This window comes from Bos grunniens, chromosome 11, assembly GCF_055505025.1.
Source record: "Bos grunniens cultivar Pamir isolate PY7600 chromosome 11, Bosgru_T2T1.0, whole genome shotgun sequence".
NCBI classification, from domain to species: Eukaryota; Metazoa; Chordata; class Mammalia; order Artiodactyla; family Bovidae; genus Bos; species Bos grunniens.
The window spans coordinates 21,695,833-21,714,971 of NC_141175.1; the positions used below are offsets into that span (position 1 = coordinate 21,695,833).

The 19,139-nt window shown below is 45.5% G+C and overlaps 1 protein-coding gene across 2 annotated transcripts in view; it reads left to right on the forward strand.

Moving 5' to 3' along the window:
- The window catches only part of LPIN1 (lipin 1), a 130,258-nt gene that overhangs the window by 29,845 nt on the left and 81,274 nt on the right, over positions 1–19,139 (forward strand). For both annotated transcript variants that reach the window (XM_086325630.1, XM_086325632.1), the window contains exon 2: positions 4,278–4,334. In XM_086325630.1, coding sequence (XP_086181756.1) covers positions 4,278–4,334 — 57 coding nt within the window. The remainder of the gene's footprint in view (positions 1–4,277; positions 4,335–19,139) is intronic.

The window sequence follows — 19,139 nt, forward strand, 5'->3', positions numbered from 1 at the left end:
CTGGAGGCTGAAGTCCAAGGTTTGGGCACCAGCAGAGTCTGGTTCAGTGGGAGCTCTGCCCCTGGCTTGTAGATGGCAACCTTCCTGATGTACCCTTACAGGGCAGAGAGAGCTCATTTCTGTCCTGTCTCTTTTTAAGGGCACTAATTCCGTTGCAAGGGCTCCACCCTTATGATCTTATTACCTGTCAAAGCCCTCCCTCCACATAACATCCTATTGGGGATTAGGGCTTTGAATTTGAATTTTAAGCAGGGTGAGAGTGGACACGAACAGTCAGTCCATAGTGGTTACATACATTTAAATTAAGTGAGGAAGAAAAGGGAAAAGGAAATAGAGGCAAAAAAAAAAAAAAAAGATAGAGCCAAGAATGAGGCTAACACAAATGTGAATGTGATAGAGTTTGGCTCATTTACAAGGAGAAGTGTGGAAGTGGAAGTGTGGCTCTGGCCCCCAGTGCCTAAGGAAGGACCTGAGCAATCACACACTTCATGGTGTGAATTAGGGGAAAGCAAACCAGCTGTTCAGAAGATGTTTGCCTGCTCCTGACATCCAGTCTCCCATGTTATGATCATCATCCAGGATTAGCAGCATCCAGGATTGTGCATTACTGTTTTATATAGTGTTATCTCTTTTCTTACATCAGCTCCAGAACTATTTTTATTGTTATCTTATTGTTCGCTTATTACAGACGAGAAGATTGGGGCTTAGGAAGGTTAAATTCCTCCCTAAAGGCCACACAGTTCTTGTGGGAGGATGGGGGTTCAAACCCAAGTTCATTTCTGGCTTCCCCCACGGTTGCTAACCGCTTGGTGCCCAGGGTCCATAGATTGGGCTTCAAATTTTGTGTTAGAATTTTGAACGACAACAAATAGCTGTGGGGGTGGAGTGAGACAATTTTCTTCTTAGCTTTGAGAGAAACTATTGTTGAAATACACGGGTTCACCATGTTTGGTGTTCTTGTATATATATTTAATCTTTGAAATCAAACCAAACTCTTGGGGGATCGGAATCATTGCTCTCATGTCAGTAAAAATATATATATGGTATCTAACTTGAAACTTCCTTTGTAATTGGGATCAAATCCAAGCACTGTGAATTTAAACTGCTGCCAGCCTTCCTAACCTACCTCATGAGTGTAAAATCAGTGCAACTATTGTACCCGGCTGGCACTCGTGGGCATGTGATTGTGTTTGTGCCCTTGAGGAATCTGAGTTGTATGGCACAGAATATCTGAATCCAAGGGGTATGGTTTTTGCCATATGCTATAATAATCCATAGGAGATGAAGTGGAGGTGGTAGCTGGATTTCAAGAAGCATTTCAAATGCATTGATCGGTTGAAACCAGGACTGAAACAATTACTATATTAAGCAATTTATAGATGAAGAAACCAATTGCCTTGCCCCACTTTCCCAACCAGCGTCTAGACTTGGGCCGAATCCCTGACTCACATCTGCCTCCTTCCCAGTTTCTCTCTTAGAGGAAGCTCTGTCCTTTTTATTCCAGATGTTCTAGAACACTCAAGTAGTCCTCTCCAAATTTATCCTTCCAATTTCCCTCAGTTAGTTAATGACAATGTCATCTACCTGGCCACCCAGGTCACCCAGAAAATTCTATCATCCACAGAATCTCCCTCTTCACTCACCTGACCAGTCTGAGTCTCTCACCAAGTCTGGTGGCCTCTCCCATAGGCAGGACTCACAGCTGCCCCTTTCTCTTCAACCCCCACCCCGTCACCACCTGCCTTTACACCCTGCACCTTTTGCTAGAATCATCTTAAAAACAAAACAAAAAAAAACCCAGAAATTCCCTGGTGGTCCAGTGGTTAGGACTCAGCTTTCACTGCCGAGGTGTGCGTGCATGCTCAATCGCTCAATCATGTCTCACTCTTTGCAACCCCATGGACTGTAGCCCACCAGGCTCTTCTGTCCATGGGATTATCCTGGCAACAACACTGAAACAGGTTGCCATTTCCTCCTCCAGTGGATCTTCTTGACCCAGGGATTGAATTTGCATCTCCTGCATGTACTGCATTAACAGGTAGATTCTTTACCACTGAGCCACCTGGGAAGACCTCACTGCTGAGGGCGTGGGTTCATTCTCTGGCTGGGACCTAAGATCCGGCAAGCCATGTGGCTCAGTCACACACACACACAAACCCTTTAAATGTGCTTCTTTGCCTCCAACATATACATGTCGGAGCAATTACGTGAAACACAGGTCTGACCGTCCCGCCCCTCGCTATCCCCCCTTGTGTACAGTGATTGTTCTCAAATTGTGTTCTCTGGGGACTTCCCTAATGGTCCAGTGGTTAGGACTCCTCACTTCCAGTGCAATGGGACACAGGTTCGATCCCTGGTGAGGAAACTAAGGTCTCACATGCTGTATGGTATGGCCAAAAAAACAAAAACCTAAACAAACCCCACGTTCTCTGAAGCGAGGGTTCTGTAGCCAAGACTGGGGACTCCAGTCCTCTTCCCTGAAAATGACCATAGCGTTCCCCTTCTACTTAAATATAGGCTTCTGCAAAAAAATTTGGTTTAAGGGGGGCATAACAATTTTTAAAAAATAGCTCCAGTCCATCCATGTCTCCTGACGACAGACCATCCCAGGCCCCTCCATGTCTCTTGCACAGGATGGAATGTTCTCCAGTCATGAGCACTCCTGGCTGTTCCCCAAATATATGTGTGCTGTTTCCTTGAACACGCCTTCTTTGCTTGGGATACACTATCCCCCTCCTCTCTCTTCAGAAACAGCTCAGATGTCACCTTCTGAGGACGGTGCAGAGCCATCCTGATATATCCCACAGGCAAACTGTTGGCTCCCTCCCCCACCCCCAATCTGTGCTCCCACCCGACCCCAGCTGTGTCTCGATGGTGGCCCCGGCCATGGAAACCTTTTCTACATGTCTTCCTGCCCACTCACCCCTACTAGATCATGAATGATAGACTTCCGTGTAGCTACCATAAATTTACCTGTAGCTCAAACGGTAAAGAATCTGCCTGCAAGGCAGGAGACCAAGGTTCCATCCCTGGGTTAGGAAGTTCCTCTGGAGAAGGGAATGGCAATCCACTCCAGTATTCTTGCCTGGAGAATTCCATGACAGAGAACCCTGGTGGGCTACAGTTCCTGGGGTCGCAAAGAGTCTGACACAACTGAGTGACTAACACAGTCCACAGATCATGAATGACTCAAAGGCAAGATTTATATTTTACTCGTCTTTGTATTCCCACTACCTAGCATAGTACTTGGCCCCTGGGAGAAACTCAATAAACCAGGAGGTAAAAGCAACACCATTAATGATCAGCCCGTCAACAATGCAAGCCGGAAAAGCTAAATGCCTCAGCTGAGTGGTAGGTAGGGTGACAGGGCAGGGGGATGACAGGGTGAGGGGAACAGGAGTGAGGGCCTTCAAGGGTCGTTGGTTCTGGACTGCTGTAATTGAATTCAGAATACAGGTACAGCTTAAGGGATAATTTAAGGCCCATGAAAACTCAACATGTCCCTTAGGCTGGGAGCTCTAACTGGGGTCCCTGTGGGAAAAGCAGACAGTGCGGGTCCTACTTGCTTGGATAATTTCACACCAACAGTCTCAGCGGCTCGTCTGTGTGTGAGGCTGTGCCCCTTCGCCTGAGTGGACTTCGTTAATGCTCACAACGCACCTGTCCGTTCTGAGGTTATCGTTACATCCATTATACAGTTAAGAGAACTAGCCCCGTGCGTCCCTATAGCCAAGACATAGTAGAGGAAGCCCACGTGTCTTCAGATTCCACATCCTGTCATTTCTTCATGCTGCCTTATCTCCTGAAGTTTCCCCAGTAGGTCCACGTGCTTTGGGAGGACGAAGATGATGAAGAAAAGAGAGAGAGATTTACGACCTCATGTTGTGTCCTTTCTTACCAAACCCCACCCTCTAACTGAGCACACGGGAAAAAAAACTCACTACATCCTTCTTCTTATTCAATTTCCTTTTTTATTTTTATTTAAAAAAATATTTATTTGGCTGTGCCAGGTCTTAGTTGCAGCATGTGGGATCGAGTTCCCTGACTGGGGATTGAACCTGGGCCCCCTGCATTGAGAGCATTGGAGTCTTAGCCATGAGACCACCAGGGAAGTCCTCGGTTTCTTTTTTTATTGAGACATAATTCACATACCATAAAATTCACCATGTTAAAGCATACAGTTCAGTAGTTCTTAGTACATTCACGAGGTTGTGCAAACGCTACCAGTAATTTCAGAACATCACCGTGAATTATTTTCTAATGTTTTTGTTTTCCAGATTCCAATAATGAGAGACCCTGGATGGATTCGAAATGTCTGGTCTTCAAACATTAATGTGAGTGGAGATGCTATGAGTGCCCTAAGAGACTTTAACATTTCCAGATGAGAGAAAATACTTTTGGACCAACTGGCTTATTGCCATGGATACACGCAGTCCCCAAACCAGGACTACTATTCCCCCAAAGCTTTCAGAGTTGCTCTGTAGCCCTTTCTAAAGGTTTGATGAGCCCCAGATGAAGCCCAGAACGTTTTAGCTAGTTTCTAACCTCTTCTGCTTGTGAGCCATCCTCTCTTGGGCATAGATCTGATTTTTGTTCTGTTTTTAATTTTCTCTTTTATATTAGAGTATAGCTGATTAACATGCTGTGATAGTTTCAGGTGTACAACAAAGTCACTCAGCCATGCATTCTCCCCAAAGCCTCCTCCCATCCAGGCTGCCACTTAACTTTGAGCAGAGTGGGTCCAATAGGATGCATGCACCCCAGTGCTCGCTGCAGCACTATTTACAATACCCAAGACGTGGAAGCCACCTAAATGTCCATTGTTAGAGGAATAGATAAAGAAGACGTGGTACAAGAAGAATGAAGTAATGCCACTTGCAGCAACATAGATGGATCTAGAGCTTGTCATAGATCTGATTTTATCACCTCCCTGATTAAAAAGCATTTGGTGGCTCCCTAGTGCTAACAGGAAACGGTTCATATCAAGTTCAGGCTATCTGTTTGCCCCTGGTAGATGGTCAGATGTCCATCCTATTAATAAAAGCCCTTGCAGCTGCCACTGAACCCCTCAGAGTCCTCCTGCAGATCCTGCCTCTTCTTCCTGCACCCATTGGTCCATTTGGTCACTGCCCCATGCCTGGTCCCAAGCCTTGGGCCTGCCTTCAGGTTGTCTCTGTGACTGTTCTTAGCGCTTTGTTCTCTGCTCTTTCAGGGTTTCCCTTGTTCAGCAGCCTGAGGGCCAGCACCTCCCTTGTCCGCATGCCCACACCAGCTTCCACGTTCTGCTCACGAGTCTGACTTGTTGAGCCTCTGTAGCTTGGGGGAAGGCGTATTTTACTGAAGCATAACTGGCAGTGCTCCATCTACATCCTGGCTCCTTTCTCACAGTACCTGCAAATCACCTGCACGTTGCCCTGGGCCAGACTTTAAGCTCCGGTAGTTTCCTACAACTTGCTCTGCCCAGTGGATTTTAAACCTGAGGTTCTCTCCTGTGGAGAAGAGACTTGAGAGAATACATTGCAGGTGGAGGGGTCTCAAGAAAAGGCTTTTGTAAGGGAGGAAGTGGGCTTCCCAGGTGGCATTAGTGGTAATGAACCTGCCTGCCAATGCAGGAGACAGAAGAGATGCAGGTTCGATCCTTATGTTGGGAAGATCCCCTGGAAGAGGGCATGGCAACCCACTCCAGTATTCATGCCTAGAGAATCCCATGGATGCAGAAGCCTGGCAGGCTCCATAGGGTCACAAAGAGTCAGACACGACTGAAGCGACTTAGCATGCACACACAGGGAGGAAGTAATAAAGCCTCAATAGTCATCTGTCTCGACTGTGGCCTGTGCTAAGTTTTGGTATATAGAATAAAAGCAACACTTGGTTTTGCTCTCAAAGAGCTCAGTCTGGGAGAGACTCTGGTCAGAGTGTGGACCAGGAGGATTTGCAGAGGACCCAGGAGGCCCAGTGCAGGGCCAGCCAGAGCACGTCTTCATACATGAATCCAGAGACTCCAGTTAAGTGAATGAAGAAGGCTTCTGAGGAAGACCTGGCCCTGGGAATGCTGGGGAAAGCACAGGTTCTATTTCCAAGTGGATTGGCAGGGACTGGGCCCAATCAGAGGCCAGGAATCCTGAGTGGGGCGGGCAGTTAGCGGCAGTTGAGGCTGGAGTGAGGGGAGCCGTCCTCTATGGAGGAGAGAAGGGGCAGGATGTCCTGGTAAGTGAGCTGCTCCGCCAGTGGGTAGCCATGGGGGCTGGCCATCATGAGGTAGTCTGAGGCTGCCATTTTCCACGGCCAAATCCCATTCTCCAGACCTGGGTCTGGAGCCCATGGCCACCAGGTTTCCAGGCCCAGCCTCTGGTCCATGGTGCTGGGCAATGGCCATGGTTACAAGAGAGGCGGTCAAGGAAAGGCATCAGTTGGGCCTTACTGTCAGGCCTTCTACTGGACCTTCACAGAGCTCATGAACTAACAAGACAAGAAACTGTGGACAGGGGATGTGAAGTTTCTGCCTTTTAGGGCGAAATTACAGAAAATCTTAACTGTCTATGCAGGAGAACTGAATTAGGAGAGCAGAGTTTTGGTGACAGTTGCCACTTTTAGAGTACATGTGATATTGAGCAAGTTCCCTAACTTCTCTGAGCTTTATTTCCTTTGGTACATTGGGAGGTCATCCCATTGTGAACACAGAGTGCTCTCTGTTTACCACCAGGCATCGAGTAGAAGAGAAGTGTGTGTGTATGTTTTCGCTTAGTTGCTCAGTCATGTCCCACTCTTTGCCAACCCATGGACTATAGCCCAACAGTCTTCCTTTCTCCATGGGATTCTCCAGGCAAGAATACTGGAGTGGGTTGCCATTTCCTCCTCCAGGGGGTCTTCCTGACCCAGGGATTGAAACTGCGTCTCCAGCCTTGGCAGGTGTATTCTTGATCACTGGGCCACCAGGGAAGCCCGTAGAAGAGAAGATGGGCTTGTAACTCAGCTTGGGTTGGGTAGAGAGTTTAGAAGCAATTCAGGAAAAATGCTTCCAAGAGAAAGTGAGTCCAAGAGAAGCATGGTCTTGAAAGAGGCCTAAGTGAGCCAGGCATGGAGGTAAGAACTGGATCATATGATTGAAAGAGTGGGTGATGACAGTGGAGGAGGGGAAAGCAGTGCCGATGATGGGGGTGGGGTTCACTTGCTGTTCTAAGGAGTTGGCCTTTATCCTACAAGAAAAGGTAATGGAGGAAGGGTTAGCACTGAAAAGACTTAAGCAGACAGTACTAAGTCAGATCTGCAGCCTGTTACAGGGCAGACATGGGGTGGGGCTGGAGGCAGGGAGACCCTTTAGCAAGTGGTCATTAGCTCAGTTGAGTTCAAGCGCTTGGAGGACTGCCCAAATGGAGGTGTATAGGAGGTAGTCGGATGAACGGTCTGGAGCCGAGAGGCAAGGTCAGGACTGGAGATACTGAACTGTGGGTCAACAGCAGAACAGTGTCACCATAGTCTGCAGGGGGACAGAATCACCCAGGAGTGTGTGGCATGGGGAGGTGGGCGAGGTCATGTAGGTGGGTTTTCAGTCAGAACCTCTACTATGACAGCTTTTGGTAATTTTTTGGTATGTTGTTATCCTTAGACAATAGGTTCATAAATGCCAAAAATGCTTAGTGATGAGAAAAACCCAAAACGAAGGGGAAGTACGACGGGGCAGATAGTAGGGCTCAAGATCTTTGTCCCTGCCCTTGTCTCTGTCTCCTGGTTATTGTATAGATAAATGTGCGAGGCACAAGGTATAGTGATGAGCGTGTTGTGGTTAGTCTTTGGCTTGAAGGGCTCACCAACCGGCAGAGGAGATAGAGGCATAAGAAATGATGCAGTGACAAGACTTGTATCACGTGCCATGGTGGAGTTCCATGTGGGCTGCTTGGTACAGAGAAGCTAGTGATGAATTCTTCACGGACCTGAGGAATGTCTGAGGGCGGGCTTCCCTGGGGGGTCCTGCTCCCAGTTTGAAGAATCTGGCAATGGATGGCAGAAACCTCCCCCAACCCCAGATACACAGCAGCACATCTATCCTCTCCCCCCACAAAGAGAGGTTCATTCAAGGCAATAGGCCCTGAATTCTGGAGGGAGAATTGAGCAATGAAGTGTCCACCCAAACTACGTAAGCCGTCTAACTTGGACGAGGGAACATGGTACAATTTGTCACATGAAGCCTCCCTCTTGGCCAACCTGTGCTTTGATTGCACCATTCCTAACAAAAGCAACAATTCCCAGAATTCTAGATGATCCTGGCACAGTTTCTTGGAGCTGTGTTTTTTGCTTACTGTTTTTCTTTCTTGTCTTCAGGTCTGACAAAGGACAGGATTTTAGGGTGGACAGCATGTTTTGCATGGGGAGGAAGTGACTTTGGTTAGATTTAAATTAATTTTTGAAATATTTTATCAAAGTGCTTCATGTACCTACTTTCTAGAAAATCAACTTGGAAATGCTGGCTCAGAGTTGAAGCCATAGTTCCAGGTTCCTACCGACTACTTCTCTATCTGCTTTGCACCTTGTCCTATGGACCTACTGAGAGAGGATAATCTAGCTGATTCTCACAGATCATCATATGTAAATGCATTCTCCTTTTTCATACTCTTCAATTTATGTATAATCCTATCCTTGTTTAGTTTGTTCTGTGTTTAGACTCTGTCTTTCTTACATATGGAGTTTTTCTTAGGCAGGGGTTGTGTTTTTCCTGGAAGTTATGTTTGCCTTTTTCCTTGTTAGCAGGAAAAATATATGCTTCCCAGTCCCTGCCTGTCCTCCCCATTATACACACACTGATAAGCTTTTACTTCAATCTGTCACTTGGAAACTATCACATTCTTTAAGTCCATTAACTTGCTTTAACTGGGATCTATTTACTAATTTATTTGGATGACCGTGATTTTCATATAGAACTTTGGTTTTCTTACTTATTTCTTATTTATTCAACAAACCTTATATGGAACAAGTGATAGTTGTTTTTTGGGGGGGGGGGAGAGCATTATAAATATTAACTCATTTACTTCCTTACAATAGTTCTATAAGTTGGTCTTATTATTATCTCTAATTGAGAGATGAGAAAAATGAGCACAGAGAGGTTGAGCCACTCGCTCAAGTTCACACAGCTGAGGAAGGGCAGGGTTAGGATTCAGACCCACACCTAGATCCAAAGACTTTGTTCTCAAGCTCTGTAGTATGCTGCCTGTATAAGAAGTTTCTCTTGTTCAGTAGTTTCTAATTCTTGTCATTTATTCCTTGCATTTAGTACCTGTATCATGTTCCCTGATTTTTCCAAGCTCTCTGTGTTCATTTCAGTTCAGTTCAGTCGCTCATTCGTGTCCGACTTTTTGCGACCCCATGAATCGCAGCACGCCAGGCCTCCCTGTCCATCACCAACTCCCAGAGTTCACTCAGACTCACGTCCATCGAGTCAGTGATGCCATCCAGCCATCTCATCCTCTGTCAGCCCCTTCTCCTCCTGCCCCCAATCCCTCCCAGCATCAGGAACCCTTTTTCTCTTGGATCACCTCTCACTCCAGGAGACCTCTCTTCCTGCTTGCTCTCCGTCCTCCACTAGAGCTGTCATCTAGGGAGGCTCTCATTACACCTACCTTAACCTAGATCCTTATTTTCTTCTTTTCTTAGTTTACTCTTTAGAAGTAAGCAAACTGGAATTCATTTTCATGTGATCTCCCAGAAAAGGGGGCTAGAAGAGAAGTTTCTGTGTCCTTTTGAGTCTGAATCTCTTTTTTAATTTGGCTTCATGTCTGATAGTTTGGTTGGAATGAGAATTTGAGGTTGATATTAATTTTTCACAGAATTTTGAATGCATTGTTTCATTGACTTCTAAGAACCAATGTTACCTCTATGCCAGTCTGACATTGGTTCCTTCCTGGATGACTTATTATTTTCAATCTGGAAGCTTCTGGGTATCGGTTAACCCTTTGTATCCTGAAGCCTCAGCTGTGGATTGTGTCCCATTCATTCTGCTCAGACCTTGGAGCATGAGTCTGTTATTGTCCTGGTGGACAACACACTTGTAAGCTAATGAATATCAACAGATGAATATTTCAACAGATTAAAGGAAAATGGAAAACAAGAGTGGTGACTGGAGACCAATGAAGTTCTTCTCCCCTATCTCCCTAATCCCCTATTGCCCAACTTTTTGGTCTAAGATTGGCAGATTTCATTAACTTAACCTTCTATTTTTCTCATTATTATTTTTGGCAATCAAAAATTTCTCTTAACAGATTCCTTTTTGTTCTCTAGTTTTTTTCTCTTTCACAGCATTCTTCTATTTTATGTATAAAATAACCTCCCCGATCTCGCTGAGCTTCAAATTTGGGAATTTTTTCCTATTAATTTCTCTTCTGTTCCCTTAATTATTTTTTATTTCTTCTGGAGTCAGGTTTCCCCCGTTTGTCGCTCTTTTTCTTTCACATTGCAGTTTCCTCAAGCATCTGGTGATTAGCAGTTGACTGTTCTTCTTTAACATGGATGGGGTAGGAAGGTTGCCTGGAATTTCCCGTTGCTGGGGTTCGCTCTGGAATAAACAGTCAGGGAGCTGTTACCCAGACCACATGGTTCTGGCTCTGGTTCCCTTTTGAGGTTCTCCTGGGCAGGTAGCTCTGCCCTCCACTGCAGCCCCTTTGCAGGCATTCCAGGTCATAAATTGCTCCGTGTTATTTCTTTACTCAACCCTTCCCTTTGCTTCCACATTCCAAATTTGATTAAACGTCTTTTCCATGGAAGATGGTCCTCTCTTCATGGCTGTGAAATTTTAAGTTCTGAAGTTTCCTTGAAATCTAAAGAGATGAGGTATCTGAAAGTACAAACCAGTCAATCCTAAAGGAAGTCAACCCTGAATATTCATTGGAAGGTCTGTTGCTGAAGCTGAAGCTCCAACGCTTTGGCCACCTGATGTTAGAAGGTAACTCACTGGAAAAGACTCTGGTGCTGGGAAAGATTGAAGGCAAAAGGAGAAGAGGGCGGCAGAGGATAAAATGGTTAGAAAGCATTATAAAGTCAATGGGCAAACTCTGGGAGATAGTGGAGGCCAGAGGAGCCTGGTGTGCTGCACTCCATGGGGTCACAAAGAGTAGAACACGACTCAATGACTGAACAACATCTGAAAGTAAAGGGAAAATAAATGCCTGTGTTCATTCTGCTTTACCGGCCATCCTGACCCAGGATTTTCTTCCTTGTTCAGCATCATTACCGGAGCTGTTCTGAACTTGTCTGATGACGTTCACAGTGTTCCTATCTAGAAATACTCTGCGGATACCTTACAGCCGACTGTGTTTCTTAGCCTGAATCATGACAGCCCCACTCTGTAACTCTTGTCCAAGATGGATCAGTGCTAGGCACTAGCACAATCAGATCCAACAATAATGTATTTAATTAGAATCTTACAGAGAAGGATCATTTCCTATTCAGTGAATGCTTAGGTTTTATAACATGTATCCCCAGTCCTCCCTGTTAGCAATTCCTTCTCCTACCTGGTGGGCATCCTATTCTGAATTGTGTGTCCTTGTCTTCTCTTGTGGGACGCACTATGTATCAACTTGATCATGAGCTCTTCAAGGTCAGAGGTGTCTCTTAATTGTTAATGTCCCCACTGTACCCGACACAGGATAAGCACTCAGAAATGGCTAGTTGCATAAATGGGTGTATCTTTTGTGACTTCCCTCCTGCCTCATTTATGATAAAGGCACCGGTATCTTTAACACCAGTGCATGCCTAGTAAATTTTCATTAGGATGAACATATATTTGCAACTGGGCATTATGACCCCATATGATAATTAAGCATACATTTCAAAATATTTATTGAACACCAATTAAGTACCAGAAATGGTGCTAGATCCTTAAAACAGAAATGGTCTTTTCCCTTCTGTAGAGTCTGTCTGCTGGGGGAGAGATTTTACAATCATTGCACACACAAATGAAACATTTAAATTTGATCAGTATGCTAAATGAAAGATTTGCAGAGCAGTCCAAATGTCTAACAGGGAGCACTGACATCGTTGGGGAGGTTAGTGATGCTTGAACTAAGGATGAAGAATGAGCAGTGGTTAACCCAGTGAAGAAGGGGGAGAGGATTCCACGTAGAGGCAGCAGCATGTGCAAAGGCCCTGTGGTGGGAGGGAACAGGACAAGCACAAGGAGTTGAGAATTATCCAGTGCATCTGGAGCCTTGACTCTGTGGAGAAATGGTGAAGGCAGAGCAGCCGGGCCCCAGACAGGCCGTCAGATGTCTGATGCTGGAGAAGCAGGTGCCTGTCTGTTAGAGAACCACTCCCCATCCAGATGCTCTCTGGCTGACGCAGCTGTCTCTGGGTCTCCTGAGAGCACTGCAGTTAAGCTGAGCATCAGTGGAGCAAGACTGTACTGTGGCATATTCAATGCTACAGGGCAGGAAACGGTAGAAGAGAATTGAAACTGAGTAGTGTTGGGGCCTGGATAAACCCTGGTCTTCCCAGCCCCCACTCCCTGCTTTCCGTGGGAAATTCGGGAAACTCCCAACTCATTCTTTGTCTTGAGTATGCCCTGCTCGGCTCAGAATTTCCTCTGTTTAGGTTAGTTATGCCCAAGCCTTTGCTTACACATCCCCCGGGGAGGGAGACAGGAGAGGAGAATACGGGGTGGGAGGGTGGAGATGTGATATTCTAAAATGAAAGAGAATTCACAGTTATTCCTTCTGAAGCTACCTCAATATCCTCTGAAATGAACGGAGATGCCCTGGAATGGGGGCACGGGCCCCAGACTGACAGTTACCGCGTTGCGTGTGTTGGGGGATCAGACAGTTGTGATGATATGAGGCTGTCTGTCCCCATGAAGTCACAGCATAGACGTGTACATGACAGGTCAGAGCAGATGACCCTCTGTTCCTACTTCCTCTCTTTCTCTGTCATGGAGACTGAGGTGACCTAGGCAGGATCCTGTAAGTGGCAGAACATAGACAAGGACCTAGATCTTCGGGTCCCCAGAACCACACCCTGTCTAAGACACCTCTGTTTCCAGAAAGACACGTGGGATATTTTTACTGGGCTTACTTCTTCGCTGTTCTGGGAGGAAAAATCACAGAGTCCCAGGTCAGATTTTGTGATGCGCTTGGGGGAGCAGCAGGGGTGGGGACATGTTCCCTCTGGGGAGCCTGAGGGCTGGACCAGGGGGAGATCTAAAACTCAAAATTTGCTTTTGGAACCAGCTTACTCTCAGAGTCCCTTTAGGCAGAAGTGCTCCTGTCCCTTCTTTCTTCGGGGCAGAAGCCTCAGGGACCTTCTCCATTTCACCCAACGGAGAGCTTCGCTAGAACCAGGTCATCCTCTTAGGAGGGCAGAGGGAGGTGGAGCAGCTAATTCAATCCAGGCATCAGAGAATCAAGTGGAAGCATGCCAAACCCAACTGCCCACCTCTGCACAGACCCCCACTCCTCTGCGGGATGTTCTGGTGGGACCACGAAGCTGAGCCCAGATTTCTCAACCTGGTCACACAAAAGATCCAGCTGTTCACTCTGGATCTGTCTCCACAGCTGTGCTCCTAGTAGGAGTCCAGCGGGGAGCCTCAGGCTCCAGGCGTAGAGGAGCCTCTCTGCAGAGGCCTGACCTTTCGCCCTTTTATCATGACCACAGATCCACCTACTTCCATCCTTCAGATGGTTTGGAATCTACAGGCAAATATGATCCTGTCCTCTCATTAGGTCACTATTTCTCCATCTCCTGTTCCCCGCGCTGGGTTTTCTTTTGCAATTTAAGCAGCTTTGGTCATTATACTTAGAGAGTGGTTTGGCCTCACCTTTCAGGCTAGCTCATTCCTTCCAGGCCATCCTTATATCTCTCAAGCATGGAGGCCGGCACCAAATGTGGTTTTGTGAGTGTGGTGTGACCTGCAGAGAAAACCAGGGAAAATGACTTCCTTTCTTTTGGGCTGTCAGTCATCTACCTGTGCAGCCCAATACCCCAGGGTGGGGGGAAATGTGAAGCTTCGGGGTCTTCTTCTCCCAAGGCTCGCAGAGGGGCACACAGGCTGAAATCTCATGGCCATGAATATGCTGACTTCACATCTCAATAGCAAAGAGTGAACTTTAAAGATGAGACTCCCAGAAACAAGTTAATATTTTCTTAGCTTCTAAAGTTTGGTAAGGCTGGTTTGACAAGATCTGGAGAGACTACAGAAGAGCCTTGTATTTGGTTGAAATGATTTGTAGAAAGTTTAGATACACTTTTTCGAACAGCATTCTCTTATACGTGACAGAACAGGGTAGATTTATACATGATTGCCCAGAGGTGCTGGGTTGCATAGTGACCAGTGTACAGAGCAATGTACAAATCCCATGGAGTTACCAGAACCTACTTCCCAGAATTTTGACAGCAGAACATGCTTTTTAGGATTCTACAGTGTTAGTCACTCAGTTGTGTTCAACTCTTTGCGACCCTATGGACTGTAGTCCACCAGGGTCCTCTGTTCATGGGGTTCTCCAGGCAAGAATACTGAAGTGGGTTAACCACAAATCTACCCAAGGTACTCTGAGCTAGAGATGAAAGGAAGCATTCTCTTCCTTGTAAGAGTTGGTCTTACACGTGCAACTTTTCCATCAAGATTCAAATCAGAGCAGTCGCTCAGTCGTGTCCGACTCTTTGCGACCCCATGAATCGAAGCACGCCAGGCCTCCCTGTCCATCACCAACTTCCAGAGTTCACTAAGACTCATGTCCATCGAGTCAGTGATACCATCCAGCCATCTCATCCTCTGTCGTCCCCTTCTCCTCTTGCCCCCAATCCCTCCCAGCATCAGAGTCTTTTCCAATGAGTCAACTCTTCGCATGAGGTGGCCAAAGCATCATTCCTTCCAAAAAAATCCCAAGGCTGATCTCCTTTAGAATGGACTGGTTGGATCTCCTTGCAGTCCAAGGGACTCTCAAGAGTCTTCTCCAACACCACAGTTCAAAAGCATCAATTCTTTGGCACTCAGCCTTCTTCACAGTCCAACTCTCACATCCATACATGACCACAGGAAAAACCATAGCCTTGACTAGACGAACCCTTGTTGGCAAAGTACTGTCTCTGCTTTTGAATATGCTATCTAGGTTGGTCATAACTTTCCTTCCAAGGAGTAAGCGTCTTTTAATTTCATGGTTGCAGTCACCATCTGCAGTGATTTTGGAGCCCATAAAAATAAAGTCTGACACTATTTCCACTGTTTCCCCATCTATTTCCCATGAAGTGATGGGACCAGATGCCATGATCTTCGTTTTCTGAATGTTGAGCTTTAAGCCAACTTTTTCACTCTCCTCTTTCAGTTTCATCAAGAGGCTCTTTAGTTGTTCTTCACTTTCTGCCATAAGGGTGGTGTCATCTGCATATGTGAGGTTATTGATATTTCTCCCGGCAATCTTGATTCCAGCTTGTGTTTCTTCCAGTCCAGCGTTTCTCATGATGTACTCTGCATATAAGTTAAATAAACAGGGTGACAATATACAGCCTTGACATACTCCTTTTCCTATTTGGAACTAGTCTGTTGTTCCATGTCCAGTTCTAACTGTTGCTTCCTGACCTGCATACAAATTTCTCAAGAGGCACATCAGGTGGTCTGGTATTCCCATCTCTTTCAGAATTTTCTACAGTTCTTGTGATCCACACAGTCAAAAGCTTTGGCATAGTCAATAAAGCAGAAATAGATGTTTTTCTGGAACTCTCTTGCTTTTTCCATGATCCAGCGGATGTTGGCAATTTGATCTCTGGTTCCTCTGCCTTTTCTAAAACCAGCTTGAACATCAGGAAGTTCACGGTTCACATATTGCTGAAGCCTGGCTTGGAGAATTTTGAGCATTACTTTACAAGCGTGTGAGATGAGTGCAATTGTGCGGTAGTTTGAGCATTCTTTGGCATTGCCTTTCTTTAGGATTGGAATGAAAACTGACCTTTTCCAGTCCTGTGGCCACTGCTGAGTTTTCCAAATTTGCTGGCATATTGAGTGCAGCACTTTCACAGCATCATCCTTCAGGATTTGAAATAGCTCAACTGGAATTCTATCACCTCCACTAGCTTTGTTCGTAGTGATGCTTTCTAAGGCCCACTTGACTTCACATTCCAGGATGTCTGGCTCTAGGTGAGTGATCACACCATCGTGATTATCTGGGTCGTGAAGATCTTTTTTGTACAGTTCTTCTGTGTATTCTTGCCATCTCTTCTTAATATCTTCTGCTTCTGTTAGGTCCATACCATTTCTGTCCTTTATCGAGCCCATCTTTGCATGAAATGTTCCTTTGGTATCTCTGATTTTCTTGAAGAGATCTCTAGTCTTTCCCATTCTGTTGTTTTCCTCTATTTCTTTGCATTGATCGCTGAAGAAGGCTTTCTTATCTCACTTTGCTATTCTTTGGAACTCTGCATTCAGATGTTTATGTCTTTCCTTTTCTCCTTTGCTTTTTGCTTCTCTTCTTTTCACAGCTATTTGTAAGGCCTCCCCAGATAGCCATTTTGCTTTTTTGCATTTCTTTTTCATGGGGATGGTCTTGATTCCTGTCTCCTGTACAATGTCACGAACCTTATTCCATAGCTCATCAGGCACTCTATCAGATCTAGGCCCTTAAATCTACTTCTCACTTCCACTGTATAATCATAAGGGATTTGATTTAGGTCTTACCTGAATGGTCTAGTGGTTTTCCCTACTTTCTTCAATTTAAGTCTGAATTTGGCAATAAGGAGTTCATGGTCTGAGCCAGAGTCAGTTCCTGGTCTTGTTTTTGCTGACTGTATAGAGCTTCTCCATCTTTGGCTGCAAAGAATATAATCAATCTGATTTCGGTGTTGACCATCTGGTGATGTCCATGTATAGAGTCTTCTCTGTTGGAAGAGGGTGTTTGTTATGACCAGTGCATTTTCTTGGCAAAACTCTATTGTCTTTGCCCTGCTTCATTCCATATTCCAAGGCCAAATTTGCCTGTTACTCCAGGTGTTTCTTGACTTTCTACTTTTGCATTCCAGTCCCCTATAATGAAAAGGACATCTTTTTTGGGTGTTAGTTCTAAAAGGTCTTGTAGGTCTTCATAGAATCGTTCAGCTTCAGCTTCTTCAGCGTTACTGGTTGGGGCATAGACTTGGATTACTGTGATATTGAATGGTTTGCCTTGGAAACGAACAGAGATCATTCTGTCATTTTGAGATTGCATCCAAGTACTGCATTTCAGACTCTTTTGTTGACCATGATGGCTATTCCATTTCTTCTGAGGGATTCCTGCCTGCAGTAGTAGATATAATGGTCATCTGAGTTAAATTCACCCATTCTAGTCCATTTCAGTTCGCTGATTCGTAGAATGTCGACATTCACTCTTGCCATCTCTTGTTTGACCACTTCCAATTTGCCTTGATTCATGGACCTGACATTCCAGGTTCCTATGCAATATTGCTCTTTACAGCATCGGACCTTGCTTCTATCACCAGTCACATCCACAGCTGGGTATTCTTTTTGCTTTGGCTCCATCCGTTCATTCTTTCTGGAGTTATTTCTCCACTGATCTCCAGTAGCATATTGGGCAATTACTGACCTGGGGAGTTCCTCTTTCAGTATCCTATCATTTTGCCTTTTCATACTGTTCATGGGGTTCTCAAGCCAAGAATACTGAAGTGGTTTGCCATTCCCTTCTCCAGTGGACCACATTCTGTCAGATCTCTCCACCATGACCCGCCCATCTTGGGTTGCCCCACGGGCATGGCTTAGTTTCATTGAGTTAGACAAGGCTGTGGTCCTAGTGTGATTATATTGACTAGTTTTCTGTGAGTATGGTTTCAGTGTGTCTGCCCTCTGATGCCGTCTTGCAATACTTACCATCTTACTTGGGTTTCTCTTACCTTGGGCGTGGGGTATCTCTTCACGGCTGCTCCAGCAAAGCGCAGCCAATGCTCCTTACCTTGGACGAGGGGTATCTCCTCACTGCCGCCCTTCCTGACCATCCAAAGACAATGTGGGAGGGGGTAAGCAGGGTGTTACATCTGGAAGACCACCTCTGGTTCTAACTGTGGATTTCTCTGAAGAATGAGAAGGCCCATGGTTTGTGAACCAGTATTTCCAGGTTTGTGAACCAGTATTTCCAAGTTTTACCTTCTACTCTGATGTCTAACATTTGCTGGTAGGCATTGCTGGTAGGCAAGCTGGTAGGCTTCCCTTGTAGCTCAGTCGGTAAAGACTCTGCCTGCAATGCAGGAGACCCAGGTGAGATTCCTGGGTTGGAAAGATCCCCTGGAGAAGGAAATGGCAACCCACTCCAGTGTTCTTGCCTGGAGAATCCCATGGACAGAGGAACCTGAAGGGCTATAGTCCATGAGGTCGCAAGATTCAGACTTGACTTAGCGACTAAACCACCACATTCTGGTCATGCCTAAGGAAATTGCTTATGAGAAAACAACCCCACTGTAATCTTAGGTATCGATGCAAAGACTATGCCAACAGGGGCACAAGGTGGTTGGTCCTTGATATTCAGCTGAAAGCTTGAGTTCACAGGGTCACACATGAGCAAAAACTTCTGATGCTCATCTAGCAGTGTTGTCATATTTTAAAGGATTCCATTCTAACTGTACAATAACTTTCTAGTTTATCACCATTTAAAAACTGGTTTTTGGTTTATTGGATAATAGGTAAACAGTTGTATAATTACTCATCATTTTTGTCTATCACTTAGGCATTTCAAAGGGTTCCTATATAGCCTAAACTTTTTAGAATTGATGCTTTTTCTGCAACAAGGTCTATGACAGAAATCTCTTACTAGTATACTTTACATGTGCGTGCTAAATTGCTTCAGTCATGTCTGCCTCTTTGCGACCCTGTGGACTGTAGCCTGCCAGGCTCCCCCGTTCATGGGATTCTCCAGGCAAGAATACTGGAGTGGGTTGCCTGCCCTCCTCCAGGGGATCTTCCCGATCCAGGGATCAAACCTGTGCCTCTTATGTTTCCTGCATTGGCAGGTGGGTTCTTTATCACTAGGGCCACCTGGGAAGCCCAGTATACTTTATAAATAACACCAAATTTTTGTGCTCTATAAGAAATGGATAAAGTAATTCCTCCCTTAATGTTTTTTCCTCACTTAGTTGAAGTGAATTAAAAATGAATTGAAAGTCCCTTCTAGTTAGCTGTGAACTTAGAA